The sequence below is a fragment of the Vollenhovia emeryi genome, unplaced genomic scaffold (assembly GCF_000949405.1).
Source record: "Vollenhovia emeryi isolate VEMERY1.0 unplaced genomic scaffold, V.emery_V1.0 DF939201.1, whole genome shotgun sequence".
NCBI lineage: Eukaryota > Metazoa > Arthropoda > Insecta > Hymenoptera > Formicidae > Vollenhovia > Vollenhovia emeryi.
Window position 1 is genome coordinate 898,952 of NW_011967165.1, and position 21,588 is coordinate 920,539.

Consider the following 21,588-nt stretch of genomic DNA (forward strand, 5'->3'; position numbering starts at 1 on the left):
AAGAAGTCGCACTATCTAAAATTCCAAGAATTTTTCAAAAATTCTTTTCGCTATTTGAAGTTTAAAATTCTTGGAATTTTAGATAGTGTGACCTCTTTGCTGATCATGTTCTCCCGATACTTTGTCAGTTTCCGAGATTCTCAATTCTCGCTATTTGCAGTTTAAAATTCTCGGATTTCCAATTCTTGGAATTTTATATTAAAATGTAAAAGTATAAAATATTATTTTATTATATGGTGTTAAATATAAATTTTTTTGCCATCGCTTTCATGTATTTTTCATGTCGCAACCGTTAATGTGCATTAATTCGGAATAATGCGGATAACCAAATTTGTTATATACATATAATAGCATAAACGTTCGTAAATGCATATTGAATAAACATTCATGTATACATATCAAATAATCACAACTTTAATATTTATCGAGAATTAATACCTGGAATCAGAAAATAGCAATTACTGCAACGGCCTCAGTTCACGCCGTATAATCGGTATAATGCCTCGTGATCTGGCAATAGACACTGAATATCCGGCACCAAGATGGTCGCTACGATAGGTTCCCCTCACCCTTCAGAGCCAACTCCCCGCGCCCACAAGAGTACTTTACGCTCCGTCCAGATATTTCCTACGTTCATGGTCGTAACAGTACTCCAGTCCGAGTGTCGCGAGTCAGTGCGTCCGCTGCCGTGACGCCGGACGCTCGAGAGTCTCGAGAGGTTTCGGCGAGCGGCTCGGGAGCTCGCGGGAAGAGGAGCGAGATCCCGGGCGCGACGAAAATCGCGCCTAGCCGGACCGGGAACGAAGCGCCGGCCGAGGGCGTTACTTTCCCGAACGCGCGCGCGTCACGCGTCGGCGGAGCGAGGAAGCGAGACGGAGGCGGAGGACCGAGAGAGAGTGAGTGAGCGAGCGAGAGAGAGCAGGCGCGGTGTTTCGCGAGCACCTGTCAGCCGAGCCGAGGGACGACGAGCATCTGTTCGGGGAATAATGCCACGGTGAGCGTGCGCGGATCGCCTGTCAAAAGAGTTCGCCTCGTGGCCCCACGGACCGACGGCCCTTTAAACGCGCCCGCCACACCGGAGCACCGCTCCGGATCTCTCCTCTCTTGCTTGTCATTAGTCCCTGTCTCCCCCGGTCGCGTTGTCCGTCGATACGATACATGCGCGGCGTTTCGTCACCCGCGCTGGCAGCCAGTAGCGCACGCGTCGCTACGCGTCGTCCGCGACGACCCGAGAGAGAGAGAGAGAGACCCGTCCGACGCGACGCGGCAGCGACGTTTTGTCAGGGTGACGCGAGACGCGTCCGAGATGCACCACGGCCGATAGGTAACTCCCGTCCTCGTGGACTCGCCGACAGCGATTCACTCGTCGTAGCCGGAGGCCTCCGCTCCCGTTGTCCCGTCGATGTCCCGCGACTCGATATGGGTTAGAACGTACGACCTACCGGGACACGCAACACCGTCGCCGCTCCCGATTTCTTCTACTCCGCGCGTTGAAACGAGCGTAATGGTCGAAATCTGATTCCAGATGTCACGCTACAGTAGAGACACCACCTGCGATCAAAACACGGCGGTGATCGATCATGAGAAAAAGTATCAGGAGGACCTGGAGCAGGCCAAGGCCCTCAGTCTGGAAAGCCTGGCGCTGGAGAAGTACAGGTTGGAGAAACTGCGGCTGGAGCTAAGTAACGTGCAACAGGCGTGTGTCGCGCAAAACAATGTGTGCAATGCGAACAGCGCGTCGGAGGTGGACAGCTCGCAGGGAGAGAGGTGTGTATTCCTCAGCGCTCGACGCTTGTAGCTCCCAATGCTTCTAACTTGGCTACATTAATCATGTAGTTTGACAATTTTTATCCTCGAAATGCAATTCTTCACCGTGTGACGATAACTAGATGATTCACTGTGCTACGCTTGTAGGTCTCAATGCAGAAGTCGGCCAAGACCAGGATCCATTAACACAAATCAAAAGAGTACCGTAATATTGGCACCGCCGCCGCCAATACCGTGTAGAAGAAATTCGACGACTACTGCGTCAAATCAAGATTCCTCTAGGGACCTGATCAACTTCACGAGCCCAGTAAAGCAGGATAATCTGGCGGAATATTGTTCGGCTCCACCTCCGCCACTGCCGTAAATATATTTTTTGAATAAGTACATTTAATTGCAAGCGACAGGACAATTATTCAAAAAACTTGTGCAAACATGTTTTCGCAATTCTCTTCTACTCCAATGCATTATTTCTATTTCGATCTTGAAATAAATCATGAAGCGTGTACAGCACCAATTCAAGCAACCGTCGCAGTGTCTGTCTGATGAATCTTACTGGTTTCATTGAAACGCGTTCGTAAGTTTATTTTTACATGAGAGATTGGGATTTATTAAAATTTTCATTTTTATTGACAGAAAAGCATCGGTAGAACCTAAATGGGATACCCATCCGTCATTATTGAAGAAACAATCAAGAGTGTCTCGAAGCAATAGCTCAGTCGGCGGGTATCACTCTAGGGACTTCAGGTATCATTCTCTTTCCCCAAGCCCGCGATCTTCCACAGCACCATGTACGCCAGGAACACCGGGAATTAGCCCCATCATGTCGAGAGCTAGTAGCGTTAGCAATGATGTACCTGATATTGCACCACAGGTAATAAAGACTTCTATCCCTCTTGCCTTGAAATGAATATTCTCTCATAAAATCTTTTTCTTTTTTTCAATTTGTTTGTGGAGGAAATTAATGCAGAGTTCGTTAAAACACTCTTCTTTGCAGCCTGCATGGAAATCTATTATCTTTAAGCATTTTTTCTTCACGCAGGTATATCATATCCCGAGATATGGTAGATGCTCATTTTTTTTCTTCTTCTTTAGCATAGTATTATTACAGTATTATTAGTATTTATTATAGTATTATTAATAAGTTGTATTTTAAGTAATTTTTAATATTAAAAATATAGCTGTATATAATGCAAAGTCTTTTCAGATGCAAAAATATTTGAAATACAAATATTGTTAGTTTTGCCACTTTTTTAAGCAAGACATTTTCATTCATTAATTAATAATGAAACAGTCTGACAATATTATCTTAAATATGTACATACTTATATACTTTTTTTTTTAGATTCCTCCATTGCCTACGAATTATAGACCAACTGTCACACCTGCCATATGTGCTCCGTTTTGTAAGGATGATGAACAGTTGAATGTATTAAAAGTGATAGAGAAAAAACCAAATAGCAATCTTATAGATTTGAATAGTTTCGAGTCAGAGGATAGAACAGATGACAGAACAGAGGACAAAACAAATGTACGAGTTAGCGTATTGGAAGCGTTCGATCCGTTACTTATTAAGACTGACGATGGACATACTTCCCTGCAAGAGCATAAAGATGGTAAACGTCACACTCTTGCTGTCCTTTCTAAATTCTTAATATAATACAAAGTTGTACACCCAATACAATAATTACAGTACAATTGTAGCATAAAAGAATGCCAAATTTACATGTCAAACTATGGCTGAAAGTGCAAGTATGTTCTATTATTCTGATATTATTGAATAATTTTTGCAGACTCGCAATCACAAGTTAGTGGCAGTGTATATGATCCATTCGATCCGTTTGATTATATGTATAGCACAAATGAAAGCGTCAATTCGGATCCAGTTTATGCTGCTGTGGAAAAATCTGCAAAATCGCCAGCTGTATCGCCAGCTGCACCACCTCCACTGCCCCCTCGAAATTCGGCTGCATGGAATACCATAGAGCGACGAAGAACTTCTCTAGACCGTCGAGTAAGTTCCGAGGAAATTTGCCCAACTTTCCATAAAATAATTATTATACTTGAATATTATTTTTAGCAGAAGCGTCAAACACGATTAAATGAAAATATAACAGTCATAAAAACTAGAACATCTCTGCACGATTGTGACCTGAAGGCGTTTCACAATATGATAAAGTCTATACGAAGTTAGTAGAGAATTTTGTTTTATTATGGTATGCCGGTACACTCTGTCGCTCACAACTCTGTTCAATTTTAGGCGAATTTCCGTTTAACAATCCTAGTACAAATATTGGATACGTTATTAGCCCAATAATGGAGAATCTGTATCCAGATGGTACAAGTATAAAATTAGTAGTTCATCCACTATTACCCAATAACGACAAAGATCCCGTACCATCTATTACTTTCACTTGTAATGGTAAGTTAAAAAGAAAATTTTTTTTTTTTAAGAAAAATTGCTTTCTTTTACATTCAAAGCAAATCGTTTCAAACGTTGTGTTTCAGTGAACTGCAGTGTCGAGCATGTTATCTTGAACGTCGCCTGTTCCTTGGATGATGAAGATACAGTAAATATAGAAAAATACTGTTTAAGAGTGTGGGGATTAGCTGAATACCTTGCACCTAACACAACGTTAGCACAATACGAGTACATACATCTATGCATTAAATTAGAAAAGGATATCGAGTTAGCTATAATGACCAGGGCACAAATTAAACAATCCATTGCTCGAACGGTCAGTATCATACATATTATATAAGAACCGGTTTCACCAACGTTGTTTAACTTGAAACTTAGCTTAATTCGTTCTTTGTCTTTTTCTAACTGTTACTTTGGAAAGAGACAAACGTGAATAAAACTAAGATTAAAGTTAAACGACGTTTGGTGAAACCGGGCCTAAACATTATTGCAATGTGTAGCAAGCAGACTGTTTAAATCATGATCCTGCTCTTTCTTTTCCAGCTACAAGATGATAATTGTGACCAGTCTCTAAAATTAGAAGATATTCTACCAAGCGAACCGTCGCAGCCTATTTCATATAATACGTTACTTATTTTATTAGGTATATTATACAAATACATATATGTGAAGAGAAATTGTTCGTCCATAAAATATTTATATAACATTGTTTTAATATTGTGTTATCAATTATAGAGACAATAGAGAGGGAAATGGGACGCGTGGAAACTGCAGCGTTACAACTGGCAACCACAAATCAAGGTTCTACCTTATTACCTCAGCTTCAACCGCACTACGTGGTACAAGCAGTTAAAGCGGTGTGTGCCTTCATGGGAAACATCGAGACGTTCGAGATCACGGAAGCTGTCGACAATTTCGTGAATGCTTGCTGCCAATTTCTGCCGCAAGCTCACACAGCTAATATAGAGTGTAAAAAGCCCGAGATTATACACGAAGATGGCGATTATGCTGTGGTCACTTTAAGGAAGAAGTTCCCTGATGTGATCGCCTCTCATTGTCATAAACTTCGCGATGCTATTCAGGAACTCATCGAGACGTACTGCCATGCATTTAAGGTCGACTTTCAATTAAATAACAAAGGAGAATTTTCGACAAGTGAGAAGGCCAATCCAATTATATACAATAATATACTTTGTATAAGATAAAATTATCATATAATCATAATACGTTTTTTCTTAACAGATACACTGATTGCGACGGAAGTAATCGACACTATTCTGGTGCGCGTTGGAGCTCTGCATAGGCTACCGGCCACGTGGAAACATGACGATTATATAGTGGCAGCTCAAATCTTTCACGGTACCAGACCTGTGGGAAATCCAGTTTTATCGGAACCAATGACGGTTAGCACAAATTTTCACCCAAGGATTTTATTTAATTCGTGGTGAGTACGAAAACGCGCACTTGCATGGCTCTAGACTGCCAGTTGGACATTTAACAAAGATTATACTTTGTACTAGGTTGGAATTTCGCGGAATAAGTGTGTGTCAAGTACCACGGGAAGCTCGACTTGTGTTAGTTCTTTACGGACGCACGCTACAGCCTGCGGAGCACGAGTCCAATTCGTCCTCGGAAAACGCAATGCAGAAAGAAGAGTTGGGATGGGGTGCTATACAATTCTTCGATTATGACGGGTAATTAACGTGCCTGTTACATTTCATAAATTGTTCCTCTCATTCGGCTTTTTATCCTTTTATTACCACGTGTTTTCGTTGCGTCACCGTCTCGTGTTTATGATCTACCTTCATTTTAATTCTAGCGTCATGAGCCAAGGCAGTTTTTTTCTGTCCCTCTGGCCAGCCATTGCAGACAAACGATTAGGTCCGGCGCCAGCGCTTGGAATTCATCCACGTGGCGACACTTATCCCATAATAGGAGTAGAATTGCCTGATTATGGGGGAAAGGTGTTATTCCCCAATTCCTCGGAATTGCGAGATTACGACGTGGACTCGTTAGACTTCAATTCGTTAGATCAAAATACACAAGAACTATTGATAGACATTACACAGCAAGATACATTCTCGAGGTACGTTAATAATGTGATTAAAACCATGGCAAGATTTAAACTTTTCAAATGACATTTTGCAATGATCAATTCCTATTTCCAGACCGCCTATAGATGAAAGGGAAATTCTATGGGAGAAGAGGCATTATTTGCACAACAGGCCTGAAGCTTTACCAAAAGTATTGCTAGCGGCACACAGTTGGGATTGGGCGTGTCTACCAGATTTACACGCGTCGCTCAGAATTTGGAGTCCATTACCGCCAGTACAAGCGTTACAATTACTTTTACCATGGTGTGTATTTCTGTTGATCATTTCTCTATTACGGTTCCTGAAGAATCTTATCGTAGAACGTTGCCTTTTCTGTTTCTCGCAGCTTTCCAGATATGAAAGTTCGAGAGATGGCAGTTGACTGGATTCGCGAGTTAAGTAATGACGAACTGGTCGATTATCTGCCGCAGCTACTTCAAGCGATGAAACACGAGACGTACGAAGCATCGCCTCTAACTCGATTCTTATTAGAACGTGCCTTACTTTCACCGAGAGTGGCTCATTATGTCTACTGGTTACTAAATCAAGCACTACCGGGACAAAGTCCCCAGGTACAGGTTGGGTGATCAGCATTGGTGACGTTATTAAATGCTTACGCATTCGCATTCAATGCTTACAGTACAGATTGCTGATGAAAGATCACGTTAACTATATAATTAACGCAGTAAAGAATTGCTTCATGCAATGTATATTAATAGAGGAAAGGCCTCTATTCTGAAATAGGATTCTAATATAAGATAGTAGGTTTTCAACATCCAAATTCAATTACAAATCTATTTTTGCAACGATTACACGATTTAACAATCAATTTTCCACTAAACGGATTCACTCCAAGAGCAGTAAATTCATAATGGAACCAACAGATGATGCCTATTAATTAGCAGAATTTAGCAGTCCGCTATCTCATAATAGAAACCTATCTCTTAACAGGGGACTTTCCTCTAGTAATGTAAACTTTTCTATATTAAATAAAGTATGTTTTTTTTTTAGAATTCTGCTGAAATTGCCGCGGAAGATGACAAAGCTATCAGTTGTGCTCGTTATCAACGAAGATTGCAGCTAATGTTGCGAGCGTTATTGGCTATTATCGGAGACGCGCTGAGGAAGAGTTTCCTCACCCAACAATTGCTGGTTAAGGTGCTTCTTAAGTTTTGTATCTTGCTTGTTTCAAATAGTCTCGTCTATTTCAAATATATCTTAAGCCATAATCCGTACAGAATCTGCACGAAGTGGCTGAAAATATCAAAGTTACAAAGGAATCGTTACGAATGGATACGCTTAAAACTGGTTTACAAAATATACACTGCCAGTTAATGGAAGACGATGGCACGTGCTTACCACTGTCTCCCAGTAAACTAGTGTTCGGTATCAACGTACAGACATGTGCCTATTTCCCGTCGTTTACTCTTCCGTTGAAAATTAACTTTATCAGCTGTGACAATGTTATAAGTCCGGCAATCTTCAAGGTACGTTTTCGATGAATAATCCGTAAAAATGTTGTGCAGGACATTACTTTCTTCGACATTAACACATATCGTACTTTTCAATTTCAGGTTGGCGACGATTTGCAGCAGGATATGTTGACACTCCAGATGGTACGCATAATGGACAAATTATGGTTGAAGGAAGGCCTCGATCTGAAAATGGTCACCTTCGCTTGTGTGCCCACCGGCCACAAACGCGGAATGATAGAAATGGTGACAGATGCCGAAACGTTACGGAAGATCCAAGTCGAGTTTGGGCTAACTGGGTCGTTTAAAGATCGACCGATCGCGGAATGGCTGGCGAAACACAACCCTTCGGAACTGGAATACGAGCGGGCGGTGGAAAACTTCACTGCCTCTTGCGCAGGCTATAGCGTTGCCACTTATATTTTAGGAATTTGTGATAGGCATAATGATAATATCATGCTGAAGACGTCTGGTCACTTGTTTCACATTGACTTTGGAAAGTTTCTCGGTGACGCACAAATGTTTGGAAACTTCAAAAGGTGAGTACATGCCGCAATATATTGCATTTAATTTATTTCTGAATTTACACTGCTGTACTGTATCCTTATTTTAAATAAAAAGGATGAGATTTCTCTCTTTCTTTCTATCTCTTATGTTATATTTTTAATCAGAGATAGGACGCCATTTGTGCTGACGTCTGATATGGCATACGTTATAAACGGTGGTGATAAACCTTCGGCGAAATTTCATCATTTTGTGGACTTGTGTTGCCAAGCTTTTAATATAGTGCGGAAACATGGAAATCTTATTCTTCATCTTTTTGGATTGGTATGTTTTAAAATATTTTTATTCTTTGAGGAGAATAATTGATTACTATGTCACACAAGTAACATAGAAAACACAAGAACATATATTTAGTGCGTTTTGACAATCGAACTTAATCTTTCCCAAAAATCACCTACATCTTTCTCTGTAATCTTCGTGCAAAATATGTGTCATAATGAATCATAACATTGCTTTCTTTTAGTGTCTAATACATTTTTTACGCAAATAGCTTTATACCACAGTTTTTCAATTTCATTAACGTGACTTTTTTAAATTTTACACTTAAGGTGAATGAACTTTAAGCAGTACAAATTTAAGTGCTATTGAATAAATCATGTTGGAATAATACATATATTTTCAATATGATTAGATGATATGTTTTGAATTAATTATTATTACAAATGCAAATGCGTTTTATGCTAATTTTGCAAGCAATTAGAATATATTTGGAGTAAGGAATTTATCAGTTGTATGGTCACTATCAGTTATGTGGTCTACCACACCGCTATGAAAACAATAAAACCACAACGGAAGAACATATCCGTGTGCTTTATCAGAAACTGGACCGCTATCTCATGAAACTATATGCGATGTAGTTAATTAGTATTTATCGCCCGCACTCCCATAGTATCGTACGCTGCAGCAGTCTGAGTCAATCATGTTAACAGTAAAGTACCGTTGAGAGTGAAGAAAAAAGTTGAGGAATTATTATAAGATCCGACAGCATTACATAAAGATTGCACGGTGTACAAAAAAATAGATTCATTCTTTTAATATCCAACGAGTAAATCGTGATGGATAATTTAATATCGCGAAAGAATCTTCTCAGTGATCTGCACAAGCAAAGTATCATAGCGCGAAAGCTGCACGATATCGAGATAAAGGATCATTTGAACAAGGCAAGAATGAATGTGTACACGGCTTCGCAGATGACTTCGTCCGGTATCCCGGGGGTGACCGTGGACGCGGTTAGTTACGTGCAGAAAGCTTTGCTCCCCGGACAAACGAATCCCGAAGCAGCGGCGACCTTCGCTCGCATGATAGAAAGCTCATTGAAAAGCTGGTTCACGCAATTCAACTTCTTCCTGCATAATCTGGCGCAGATGAGATTCTCTGGAGAGCACACTGAAGGGGAGCTATTATCCTTTATTCCACGCACGTACACGTAAGTTTTTCACCGTCGTTAAATGTTATGGGCAAGCATAAAGCTGACCGTATCAGCCGCAAAAGATCAGGAAAACATAAAAGACTTTTCCTGACCTTTCCACTAATACACATACTAATATATTCGTAATTATTCTAGAATGCAGCAGGAAGGTGAGTTAACAAGCGTCCAGGTTCACGGATATCAAAAGCGTTACGATCCGGAGAAATATTACATGTACATTTTACGGATACAACGGAAGGGCCAACCGGACCCGACATATCTATTTCGATCGTATAAAGAGTTTTGCGAATTCTATCAGAAATTGTGCATACATTTTCCACTTGCTAAAGTGACCAGGTAAATATACGTATATCAGTCGCACATCCTGCTTTCTACATTCCCAGTTTTATTCTCATCTTTATCTTGTAATGCTTAATACAGTATAATATTATAAAATTATCGCAATCTTATATTTATTTTAACGTACGAGCTGTGATTAACATTTCCTCATATACTAAAATACTTTAAATAAACATTACGTTTACGTATAAACGTATAACATTAACACATTGCATATTTAACTCATACATAGTTAAATTATATTCGATTTATAATAATTAGAATACATATCTATACTTAAAGATATACTGTGAATTAATTTAGTAGCAAATTTTTCTATTAATTATTTTTCAATTTGATTAGTGACATCTTCATTTCGAATATAATATAGAAATAATAATAAATGCGAATTAAGTAAACATATAGAAAGAAAGAAGATGGTGAATAGAGATATCCAAATCGAGACAAAAATATCCATCTTCCATGCAAAATATCTTTATATACGTGTATTAACATTCTTTTCTTATTAAATCACTAACTCGTTATCTGCACAGATAGGACTTGTATCTAACACATCATTCTGATTTTTAGTTATCTTATTTGATTCGTTGTTGCAAGTCGATGGCTCTTTTATATTTAGATCTTTGTTAGAAGTAGAAGGCTCCGCATTTTCAACTGCATGATTATTTATCTTTAGTTTCTTATCATTGTTTTTTATCGTAATTTCCTCCGAATCATTAATTGACAATGATGACTGACTTGTAAGCTCTTCTTTCGAACGGTCATATGGTACTGTTTCGTTATCGTCACTTGCCGTTGAATAACTTGCGAATGAAACAGGCGAAACTGAGACTTCTGCAGTTCTCTGAATTGACGACTCGGAGAAAGAAATTCTCCGATATAGGCCCGCCATTTCGGGAACTTTGGCCGCTGCTTTCTCGATCGATAGACGTGCCCGAAACCATTTTAGGCCCATTTTTTCTAAAATTTTGTGTTTAAAATGTCTCTTTGGAAATCAGTTAATTTGTGTTGAAGATTTGTAAGTCTTAATTACATTATTTAGAGATAATATTTCCATATTCTTACTGAATAACTAATTAAAATATTTCACAATTTTTACTTTCTGTAAATATTACAAAAATGTTTAGGATATAAATTACGGTTAACAAATATACCTAATTCTTAAAAGAGAGGAATCGCAACTTGATAATTATATGTTAAAGAAATATCAAAGAACTATCAAATATTTATGTTAATGTTAATGTTTTTGTAATATTTACAGAACTCTGAGTCAAGTATATTTATTGAACGTAATTTATCTCCTAAAAATTTACGTTATATATTCTATTTTATTTTCTTATAATATTAATTTTCCTGATATAAAGTGACAAATGTTTTCTTGCTACTCCCAAAAATAATCTATGTACTTACAATATAGAACTGTCAGTACAACTGTCCTCTCGCTCGTACTTGTTTCACAAGAAAAAATATCGTGGTTGATCTGAGTTCAGCTGAGTTAATCACAGTTTTGAACGGAAAACTGCGTGCTTCGTTGTCACAAACCAAACTACTTTTTGCGATCCTAAAAACGACGCAGAACGAAGACAATATGTCATACGAAGTGTGACGAAAGAATATCTTAAATGCAAAACCTCTTGGCACACAATGTCATACCTTTTGATATGTTATCTTCAGATCATCTGATATAGTCAGACATATCTCATATTTAACAGACTTAGTCATGCAATGACGAACCTGGTACAATTCGTTAAACGTTGAAGAGATGCAAGGACTTAATACGACGAATCCGAAGTTAATTGATACACTCTTTTCGTATATTGAAACACTTGAAATTAATTAAGACACTTGATTCAGATTCAACCACTTGAGTTTCAACTCATTCTTCCTCATGCTACAAAGAGATCTCACAAAGTGACTACTATTTAATGTAGCCGTTTGGCCTCTACTGTTTATTTACAAAACGATAACGTCTAACGATATCTGTGTTAATCTACCGAGTGAGGCGCGAATATAGGAATGTTTACGAATACAGGGACATCGTATTCGCTCGTGCTGCGAGAATAAGCTTGATCCTCTCAATTTGTTTTACAGTTTACCAAGTGGAATTAGTGTCGGACGTTCTAATATTAAGCAAGTAGCCGATAAACGGCGGGCGGATATAGAAAAGTTTCTTGTAAGTTTGTTTAAAATGGCACCGGAAATATCCCAAAGTGATCTGGTGTACACTTTCTTCCATCCGCTATTACGAGACCAAAAGAATCCCGACATTCGTTTACGCAAAGTCAAAGGTATTCTTTGAATTCTCTAAATATATTATCATCATTATTTGTAAGCGCCATTTATTAAGCAGTTCGAAATATATCTTCTTAAATGCAGCAATATTTATACGTTTGTATAAATTGTAATAAATATATGCCGCAATTCGAAGCAAAATCGTAAGACTCGTAACTTGTTTTCGTAAGACTCATAAGAACTAACTTATCAGTAAACTGCAATTCTATGCTAAGCACACGTACACGGTACGCATAGAATTGCAAATTACTCGTAAGTTAGTTCTTATGAGTCTTACGAAAACAAGTTACGAGTCTTACGACTGCAGCATTAATAATAAATTGTGCAGAAACTGAATATTTATTGTGACAAATATTACAATGATTAGAGTAAATATGTACTATATATTAATAGGATTAATACCTGATAAAATTGTGTTTTAAGCCAAAAATTATATAATTTATCTGGAGATTTTATAACAGTCCAAGCGTTTGAAATTTGTATAATAAAGTAAATAATTTATGGAATAATACGTAAAATGACGTCGCTGTTATATAACAGTTGGAAACAATTGGTGGGCCGAGAAGAGGGTTAGAGACAACGTCCAGAGTGGTCAGATCAAGTTGGCTCTTCACTATGTTCGCGGCACCTTATCTGTCATGGTTTGTCACGCCCGAGGACTCCCCAAAGTGGCTAATGCTCAAGAGCCAAACACATATGTGAAAGTATACCTCAAGCCCGATCCTACAAAGGCGACGAAGCGGAAAACGAAAGTAGTGAAGAAGAATTGTCATCCATCATTCATGGAGATGGTAAGTGAAGACAGGTTTTTATAATAAATTATAAACGTTGAAAATGGGTCAGCACTAGGTACAAAGATACAATCCACCATGTAACTGTTCACTTGAATTTTTTGCACTAGTTGGAGTACAGAATGCCTTTAGAAGTGATCAGAGAGAGAACCCTCGAAGCAACGATATGGAATCACGATACTTTGCAGGAGAATGAATTTCTCGGTGGTATAAGTTTGCCGCTCGGACGTCTCGACTTGACGAACGAAACAATTGAATGGTTCCCGCTAGGTAACGTTCGATGAAGCAAGTATAAAGACTGGAGGATATGTATGCATAGAAGTCTCCTTAATGCTCATAAAGAGAGATATTGCTGTTAAGACATAGATGACATACTATTAGCGCACAATATTAAAACTTCTTTATTATGCACAGCCAGGTGCAATAATCACCGTGCTTTGACATAAAAGTAACTTTTATTTATATGATTTCGTGCATCTATCAAAGCTTCGTTTTTCTTTGACGGAGTAAAGATCCGAAATTGATAAATGTGAAAAACTGTGTGATATTCGAAAGAAGATAATTATACGCAGAAGGAGAGTCATCTTCTACAATAATTACTAAAAGAGATAGTGTATACACAATGGCTATAGTACAGCAAGTATCTAAAAAGCATCTAAATCAAGCCTGCATAACAAATAATTTACGAAAAAAAAAGAAAATTGTAACAATAGTTTAGAATTTTATATCGCACTCCTTTAATTGTATCTTTGACATATTATATCTGAAAATATGACATTCAGCATGAATTCATTAGATTTATATTGGAAGCTTACTCTTTTATACAAAATTATATACACTTATTTATTTATATCACTTTTTACTGACTAATGATCACCAATTGTAAATAGAATGTACTTTATATCATATAATGAAGTTATTTGTAACAAACAATTCTACAATCCGAACAAAAAGAGTTTGCAGTTTTCTATTACAGATCTAATTACATGTATCTAATTACATGAAAATAGGTATAAAAATAGTATATAAAAGTTGAATTTTGATACACGACATACAGCAGAATCATGTTTCACGGACTTTATGGTGTTATTTTATTATTAGGAGGAAAATCTACATTGTCTGTTTATGTAATGGCCTCATTTATAATAAACAACATTGTACTATTGATAAAACTTGTAAATACTATACTATTAAATATGTGTAATAAATCATTTTCAAACTATCCGTCGCATATATGTTATACCATGTATTGCTTATACATTTATATATTTTTAGGATTAGTTTCATCACTGACAAGTCCCGAAAATGTTACTATTTTATCTTAAAAATAATTGCCTCTACTGCAATTGTATCGCTCAAACGAAAAAAATGTGTTTCTAATACATATACATATAATTATAATTCATATTTAATCGTCCTCTTTATCAGTGAAAGGTAACGCACGTACAAATATAATCTCGATGAAATTTAGTTAGCATTCCCTTGTAGCCGAGGCGCCACTAATACTTCAATTCCTGGCCACAGAATTTCTCACAGGGATGACTACTGATCCACCAAAGGCAGAAGTCAGAAATTCACTGGACAGGAAAGAAGTGCTGCACCGCCAACTAATCTACACAATATTTAGATCTAACTTACAGACTCAAACACATTGCACATCGTATACAACCACGTACATATGTTTATATGAGTAATAATGCAGTAAATATTTGAGGAAAGATGGAGGCAAGATACCATTTCTAATTCACCACGTTTGAGATTTTAATGCGCTAATACTTTGGCTGGTACAATCCAGTCGCGCGCATAAATAGAAATGCTTTTAAAAGATTATTGTAATTTTTATATCTTCAAGCGTGTACTTATTAACTTTTAAAAACTTTTAAAACTATCGTAAACCGCAAACATCAATTAACATAAATTAACAGTGACGTGACATCAATATTATAATTTTCCACTCAACAATGTAACAATATAACTGTTACGTACATGTGTTATATTACATTTATATTATCGAGTGGGAAAATATAATATTTATGTAACTGTTCGTTGTGAAAGGACAGTTTTACACATTAATAGAGGAAAGTCCTCTATTATGAGATAGGCTTCTAATGTGAGATAATAGATTTTCAACGTTCAAATTCAATCATAAATCTTTTTTCGCGACGATTACACGATCTAACTTAATAAATTTCCCACTAAACAGATTTCACTTCAAGAGTAATAAATTCATGGTGGAACCAACAGATGATGCTTGTTAATTTAACAGAATCCCCGCTATCTCATATTAGAAACCTGTCTCATAATAGGGGACTCTCCTCTACATATTAATGCAGTTATAAATAATCATCAATCTATGCCTACACTTTATGCCCGTATATAGCGTAATTTTACGCGTTCCGTCGGCGAAGCATTAAGAACATCAGACACCGCTAATTGTGGGCGCTTCACGAAATGTCCGACTCATTATCTGCCGCAAACATAATGCGTCATTTCTCGCGACGTCGCCTTATCGGTGGGAAACTCGCGCTCTGAAGTGAATTATTTCGCATGCCAGGAATGATCCTTGCTTCGGAAAGGTAAGAGCGACGATGATTGCGAGGGGCGTCGATTCGCGCGGAAAGCTGCAATTTATTTGAAAACTAATTACGCCGGGCCGATTCAAAGCTACCCAAGGAAAAATGAAAAGTCAAGATGACGTCAATTTGATGTCATATTGACCAAAATATGACATAAATTTGGTCAATATGACATCAAATTGACATCATCTTGACTTTTCATTTTCCTTGGGTATCTCTTTTGGTAAAAAATTAAGTATTGTGTTGCTCTTTTAAAAAACGCGACCGTTTATACCCGCCCGCGCCTAGACTGCCGGGTTGAAAATTATGTCTTTGCGTCTCGTCTCGCTAAAATGTCTAAATATAAATCACGGAAAAAGCCAATCAAATAAAGCGCATTCCGGATGTCTCCGTCCAAAGGCATTTCGCCTCAATGTTTCCCCAACAGCCCTTTCTCAACCCTTTAGATAAATCCTTGTCGAATGAGGGAAAGAGGGAGGGGAGAAAAACTTTTCGTCGCGGATTTGTTCTCGGCGGCCCTGCTTAATGAGTAATTTTCTGGTAAGTATCCCGGCAACACACACGCGCGAAACGAGATAGAGTCGCTATTTGAGACGCCGTCGTAAATATTATGCAATCGCAATTAATAGCTTTCGTGTGTGCTCACCGAGATATCGTACACGCGCGATCGTGCGACAACTGTGACATATATGACACAGCGCACGCCATAGACATTTCAGTCGTGCGTATAAAATTACGCTATTTTGTTAATTTTGCTTCTTCGACAGCGTCGAGTTTCGAAGTATGCAGAGTTTGATGCAAACACGATTTTAAATGTCAAAAACACATTGACATGAATCGCTGCCCGAAATAAACGCAACGTATAATGTAAGCTTTCAGTAACGAAAATATTATATATAAAATTCTCACGAGTTACTTTTCCTTCATTTAATTTTTTAGCTTTAAATTTAAAAAGAGGCCCATTTTTTCAATATTTCGTCAGATATGCGACGGCTAAATGCAATGAAATAATTAAATTCTAATTATTTCGGCGCGACGCAATATAATAAAAAATGTAAAATGCAAAAAATTTACGCGGGGAGAATTTTCTCTTAAAATTGATCCTGAAAATCATATGGGACAACATGGCATTTTATGAAACTTTATGAGAGCAGTTTGAAATTTTACTAGTAAAATGTATGGTAAAATTTCAAAAAGCTCTCACAAAATTCTTCGAAACAGTTACACGATTTTCGGGATCAATTTTAAGAGAAAATTCTCTCCGTGTGCGAAATTTTTTTGCACGCGGCCAATATTCAAGTTTTTCAATTTAATCGTATATCTTGAATCACATTTGCGGTAAAATCTGGCAATGTTATTACGCATCTCCAGGATCTAATGTTATGCTCGCCGATTAAACATTTGAACTTCCTACCGGCCATAATGCCGGCGCGAGAGCTTTCCGCGGCCCTCGAGGCCGAAGGGCTTTTAGGTACTAATTTTATGTAAAGTTATGAGACGTTGCGGCGCGCTCCGATGTGCCATCATGTTTCCCGCAGGTGCTGTAATCGAGAGGTTGCGCTCCACACAGCCGCCACGCTGCAGTATAACTAAATATTCTGACTCCAGAAATCCCGACTCTTTTGGAGATGATAGAGCTTTCGATAAAAATAACCCGCGAGCTCCGTGAAAAGTTAACACATACATGAAAAGTGAAAATCGAAAGTAGATAGATTTAGGAATAGAAATAGCGTTCGGGCACAATTTAATCGCTATGGGCCGGTTTCACAAACGTCGGTTAACTGTTAACCAGAGTTCAGTCAACTCCCTATCTTTTTCTATCTTATTATCTAAGAAGAGACAGAGAATCAGTTAACTTTCGGTTAGCAGTTAATCGATGTTTGTAAAACTGGCCCTAAAGCGTACGCAGAGAAAAAACAATTAAGCAATCGCAGCAACATCGTTGCGTATTATACACATTTGTGACTTGAGAGATCAAATAAATCTGCGATAGTTAGGTGTTACAGAAAGACTTGTTTTGCTCTAGCAAAATATGTGAAGAAATTCTGATGAGTAAATTTGTTCGCAAGAAGTTTTCGTTCAGAACAGTACATACATAGTAGATGTTGGTTGATTTTTATTTAATTATATATGCATTTATTTATTTAATTATACTATAAATATATTTATTTATATTTCGAAACTTGAATTAATTACAAATGCTATGAAAAGATATCGCCGTATAAACAAGCTGCAACAGGCACTATGCGCGCCTTCAGCGGCGAAGTGTTTATGGCATCATAAAAAAATAAAAATAGGAAACATTTTTACGGGCTGATCATTAAAGCCGACTCGGCGGAGCAACGAAGATGTCCGCCAATTAATGTCCGTAGCCTCACGTAACTATAACTCCCCGGTTGTGCACAACGCGACGAGTATATCGAGTTATCCTCGTCTGTTCAAGTTTTCCCTTCTTTTCGCGCGTTTAGCGTTGTAAGAGAGGGAAATTATTTATTCTCCTATATTCAATGGCACGAAGTTACGGGTCATAAAATTATAGATAGAAGATGCAACTTATAAATTAATGGAACAGGGCTAAAAGTCACGGACAAAAAGTCACACAAGTAAAAGGATATAAAGAAAAGTCCCTGAGGTTAAAATTTTTTGATTGCAAATTATGAAAATTGCATGTATTACTAATTACGACAGGGACTTCGTTGATTACATTTTAATAGCATTAAAATGATAACCTTTGAAGAATTATTTGAATTCTGTCATTTTCTACAGGCTTTTGCACTCTGTTACGGTTATGTGTTGTTCTAATTAAAAGGGATTATAGAATTTTATGAAATTTTATTGCAGATGATGTGTCAAAAGAAGTGAATAAATTCATTTGCTGACAGAGATTATTATACGAGACGTTTCGGTGTCGGTGTTTATTGTAAAGGGTAAGCTTCAAACCTAATGTGGTCAGTGATTGATATTTTCGAGCACGTATTGAGAACATTATAAAACAAAAATTTTACAACTAAAATAAACTACTAAATGTGTACATTAGACCCACAATTTGTAATAAAGGAACGTATCACGCGTGATAAGTGTAGTAATTATGCGTTTTATTGTCCGACTGACGGCATGAGCTCAATAAATTGACGTTTTTACCTTCCAGTCTATCCTTACTGTAAATATTATTGGTATGACATAAAGTTTAGTATCCGTGATTTAAAAGTGACTGTTAGGACGAGAGGTTAACTATAACTGATTGAGTCATTGAAACATTTACGACTAACCTAGGATAGCCTAGGCTAACCCCTTTAAAGACAGATCATAGGCACAGGACGTGAACATAATCTCAATAAAAATGCAACGATGCTGAAATCATAATACAAGAAAAATAGAAAGTTAACGTGAATATTTATATGTCGAATACGAGGGGTAAACCGCTGACGAAAATCATGTACACCAATGCCTACTAATGCACAGTGGACATTACTTTAACTTCTTATCTTATGTGACAAATTTTATTTTACTTATATTGTTTTAGCTTATTTTATTTTGTTTTATTTTATTTTATCTTATTTTACAGTGCTCGAAAAATGCCTAGTAATGTCCAGTAATGCAAATCTGTACACCACTCAGCGGTTTACCCCTCGATAAAACATTTACATCGCGCACACAGACACACACACACACACAGTAAATAAAATTATATTAATTATTTTAAATATAACAGAGATCTGGCATTGCGTAGAAAAAATGGACTCCATAAAACCTAGATGTACAAAGGCATCAATAGATTCTAACCCAACAGTAAGAACATTTTGTGGCTATTGTTGGGGTGACCAGAGAGAAAGGAATGGTAGGGATCCTCCAAATACGTAAATTGAAGATCAAAACTGACCGCTTCCGGACAAGAAAGTAGAGTACATGTAACTTAAAGTCGCGGAAAATTACACAGGTTTACAAATATCGGTCAACTCTTGGACCCGAGAAGACAAGAGAATTTTTTCACGTATTTTTGCGCGCCGAATTCAAATCCGTCGCCCGTTTCCCGCCATCAGGTCAGATTTTTGAGATTTCATATGTTTGTAACATACAGCTATGGTATTCTGATATTATACAGAATTAGTACAGAAAAGAAACCACAGGACAAGAAATACGGAGGTGCAGTTTGTAACAGCGTGACAGCTGTAAATACTAGGTAATCCTCCTATATAACTGGTTCTATTATTAACAACAGAGTCAGGTGTGTTTCGTTATTACGCGATTTTATTCGACAGGTAAACTGGGTATATTGCTCTCTGTACCTAAATTACTGCAATAAAAATAAACATAAAGTGGTAAATGCTTGACACAGCGTTGACTGGTGGTGAGCCTCCATTATCGCAGCGAAAATTTTACTCATGACAGTTACCGTATAATCGCTTATGAAGACAAATACATGTTTACTCGATTTCTTGGTGAGTCGCGAATACATCTATTATTAATCTTTCGATTACAATGTCAGGTATAATGAGTGTATGTTTTTAGAAAATTTGTAAGAAGTATTGTTAAAATTACAGACTTGAGAAACAAGAAACAGGTTTCATATGCATTTTGCGATTTATTGCAATATTTTCATTACGCAAATAATGTTAAATATAATTAAAAATGGAGAAAAAGTATATGTATACACTGCAATTTTACAAAGTCATTACGTAATATAAACATTATTATCACGTTCAAATACGTAACGAGATAGAATTCATTATTTGCAATGAAACATTCTAATAAATAATTGTGGGATAAATATAACTGTGCACAATTGTGAATACGAAATTGCGAAGAAATTAAACGAGTTTTAAAAGAACCAAAATTGTGATAAGCTATTGCATCCAAAAGTGCATTCAACTATCTCTTTATTAATCAATTCATAATTATTGTAGAACAGTGCTCGAAAATGTGGTATTCGTATCTAACTTGCCTAGCTACTAAAGGTCTCACATTGTGAACGTGAGGAAGCCTGCTCTCTGACTGAGTTATGCGGGATCGCTTTTTCCTAAAAAAGGCGAACCTGAAATGAAAGTTACAATAGAATGTAGTCATAATTTTGACCTCTTTTTTACGCTTACCTATTATAAGAATAATACATGTCAGCAACAAAGAACAAAAATCATCCATAACAAAAGACTTACAATAGGACTTCCAGTGGCTGCATATAATAAGGTCTAGACCATTTATTGAGATTTTCTCAACCCTTTCAAAGTACATTTTATTTTAATTTCTACTTTGATTCCATTTCAATTTAATATTAATTTTCACTGGTAGATCTCTCACTACCCGTAAAACACACTGCAATATAAAAATGAGACCAAATTTTTAAGTCAGACAAATGCAAAATATTTGTCGAAATAGAACTCTTATTAAACACATAGCGTTTCCACTTCAACTTAAGTAAACGCAATAAACAATGATTATCGATCTTAATCGCAGCCGCGATTTAAATGCAAAACTTATTTGCGCTCGCAATCTCTTTTTTAAACGTAGGATTAATCATAAAGTTAAAATACAGGCGAAACGTATGTTATATCTTTTATACATGTTAATTATAAATATTATATAATTATGTACTTATACAAAATTTTTTACTAATTTTTAATACATTTAATTATATAAGCAAACGCAATAATATTTTGTTTCGTTTTTTTATGAGATAATTGTAAAATAATTAATTAATGTCTAGCAGAGCAAATAACTTTAGAATAATATAAAATCATGTCTAAAATATATCTTGTTAACATGCAAGCATCTTTTGGCAATCAAATAAAATTTAACATTTCCAATACATCGGAATAAATGGAAAAATTTTTTTAGAAAGATTAAAAGAG

At 36.9% G+C, this 21,588-nt stretch overlaps 2 protein-coding genes across 7 annotated transcripts; one reads left to right on the forward strand and one right to left on the reverse strand.

The window, feature by feature from the left end:
• Positions 1-911: 911 nt before the first annotated feature.
• On the forward strand, positions 912-14,388 carry LOC105561766 (phosphatidylinositol 4-phosphate 3-kinase C2 domain-containing subunit beta). Of its 6 annotated transcripts, none has more exons than XM_012012057.1 (26): positions 912-994; positions 1,526-1,767; positions 1,915-2,127; positions 2,401-2,638; positions 2,762-2,806; positions 3,110-3,380; positions 3,558-3,778; positions 3,845-3,953; positions 4,025-4,186; positions 4,273-4,502; positions 4,730-4,829; positions 4,922-5,341; positions 5,429-5,630; positions 5,707-5,880; positions 6,006-6,272; positions 6,355-6,543; positions 6,626-6,857; positions 7,291-7,437; positions 7,518-7,766; positions 7,854-8,290; positions 8,423-8,579; positions 9,506-9,741; positions 9,880-10,080; positions 12,175-12,371; positions 12,916-13,166; positions 13,277-14,388. In XM_012012057.1, exons 2-26 carry the CDS (start codon positions 1,526-1,528, stop codon positions 13,448-13,450), a joined length of 5,364 nt encoding a protein of 1,787 aa, XP_011867447.1. In that variant the 5' UTR covers positions 912-994; the 3' UTR covers positions 13,451-14,388. The 6 variants fall into 6 exon arrangements, with proteins under 6 accessions (XP_011867447.1, XP_011867448.1, XP_011867445.1 ...); XM_012012058.1 differs by lacking the exon at positions 912-994 and adding an exon at positions 1,220-1,431; XM_012012055.1 differs by lacking the exon at positions 912-994 and adding an exon at positions 1,220-1,423.
• On the reverse strand, positions 10,107-12,163 carry LOC105561765. The gene is made up of 3 exons (XM_012012054.1): positions 11,737-12,163; positions 11,494-11,644; positions 10,107-11,043 (listed from the first exon to the last, which is right to left on the reverse strand). Exon 3 carries the CDS (start codon positions 11,036-11,038, stop codon positions 10,589-10,591), a length of 450 nt encoding a protein of 149 aa, XP_011867444.1. The 5' UTR covers positions 11,039-11,043; positions 11,494-11,644; positions 11,737-12,163; the 3' UTR covers positions 10,107-10,588.
• Positions 14,389-21,588: the final 7,200 nt, after the last annotated feature.

What these genes read in the sequence shown, in the direction of transcription:
- LOC105561766 (XM_012012055.1), top strand. Translation starts at nt 1,403, where the DNA reads ATGTCCCGCGACTCGATATGG. An exon ending in TATGATAAAGTCTATACGAA is followed by an intron (nt 3,954 to 4,024) that starts GTTAGTAGAGAA and finishes GTTCAATTTTAG; the next exon opens with GCGAATTTCCGTTTAACAAT. An exon ending in CCCAACAATTGCTGGTTAAG is followed by an intron (nt 7,438 to 7,517) that starts GTGCTTCTTAAG and finishes TAATCCGTACAG; the next exon opens with AATCTGCACGAAGTGGCTGA.
- LOC105561765 (XM_012012054.1), bottom strand. Translation starts at nt 11,038, where the DNA reads ATGGGCCTAAAATGGTTTCGGGCACGTCTATCGATCGAGAAAGCAGCG.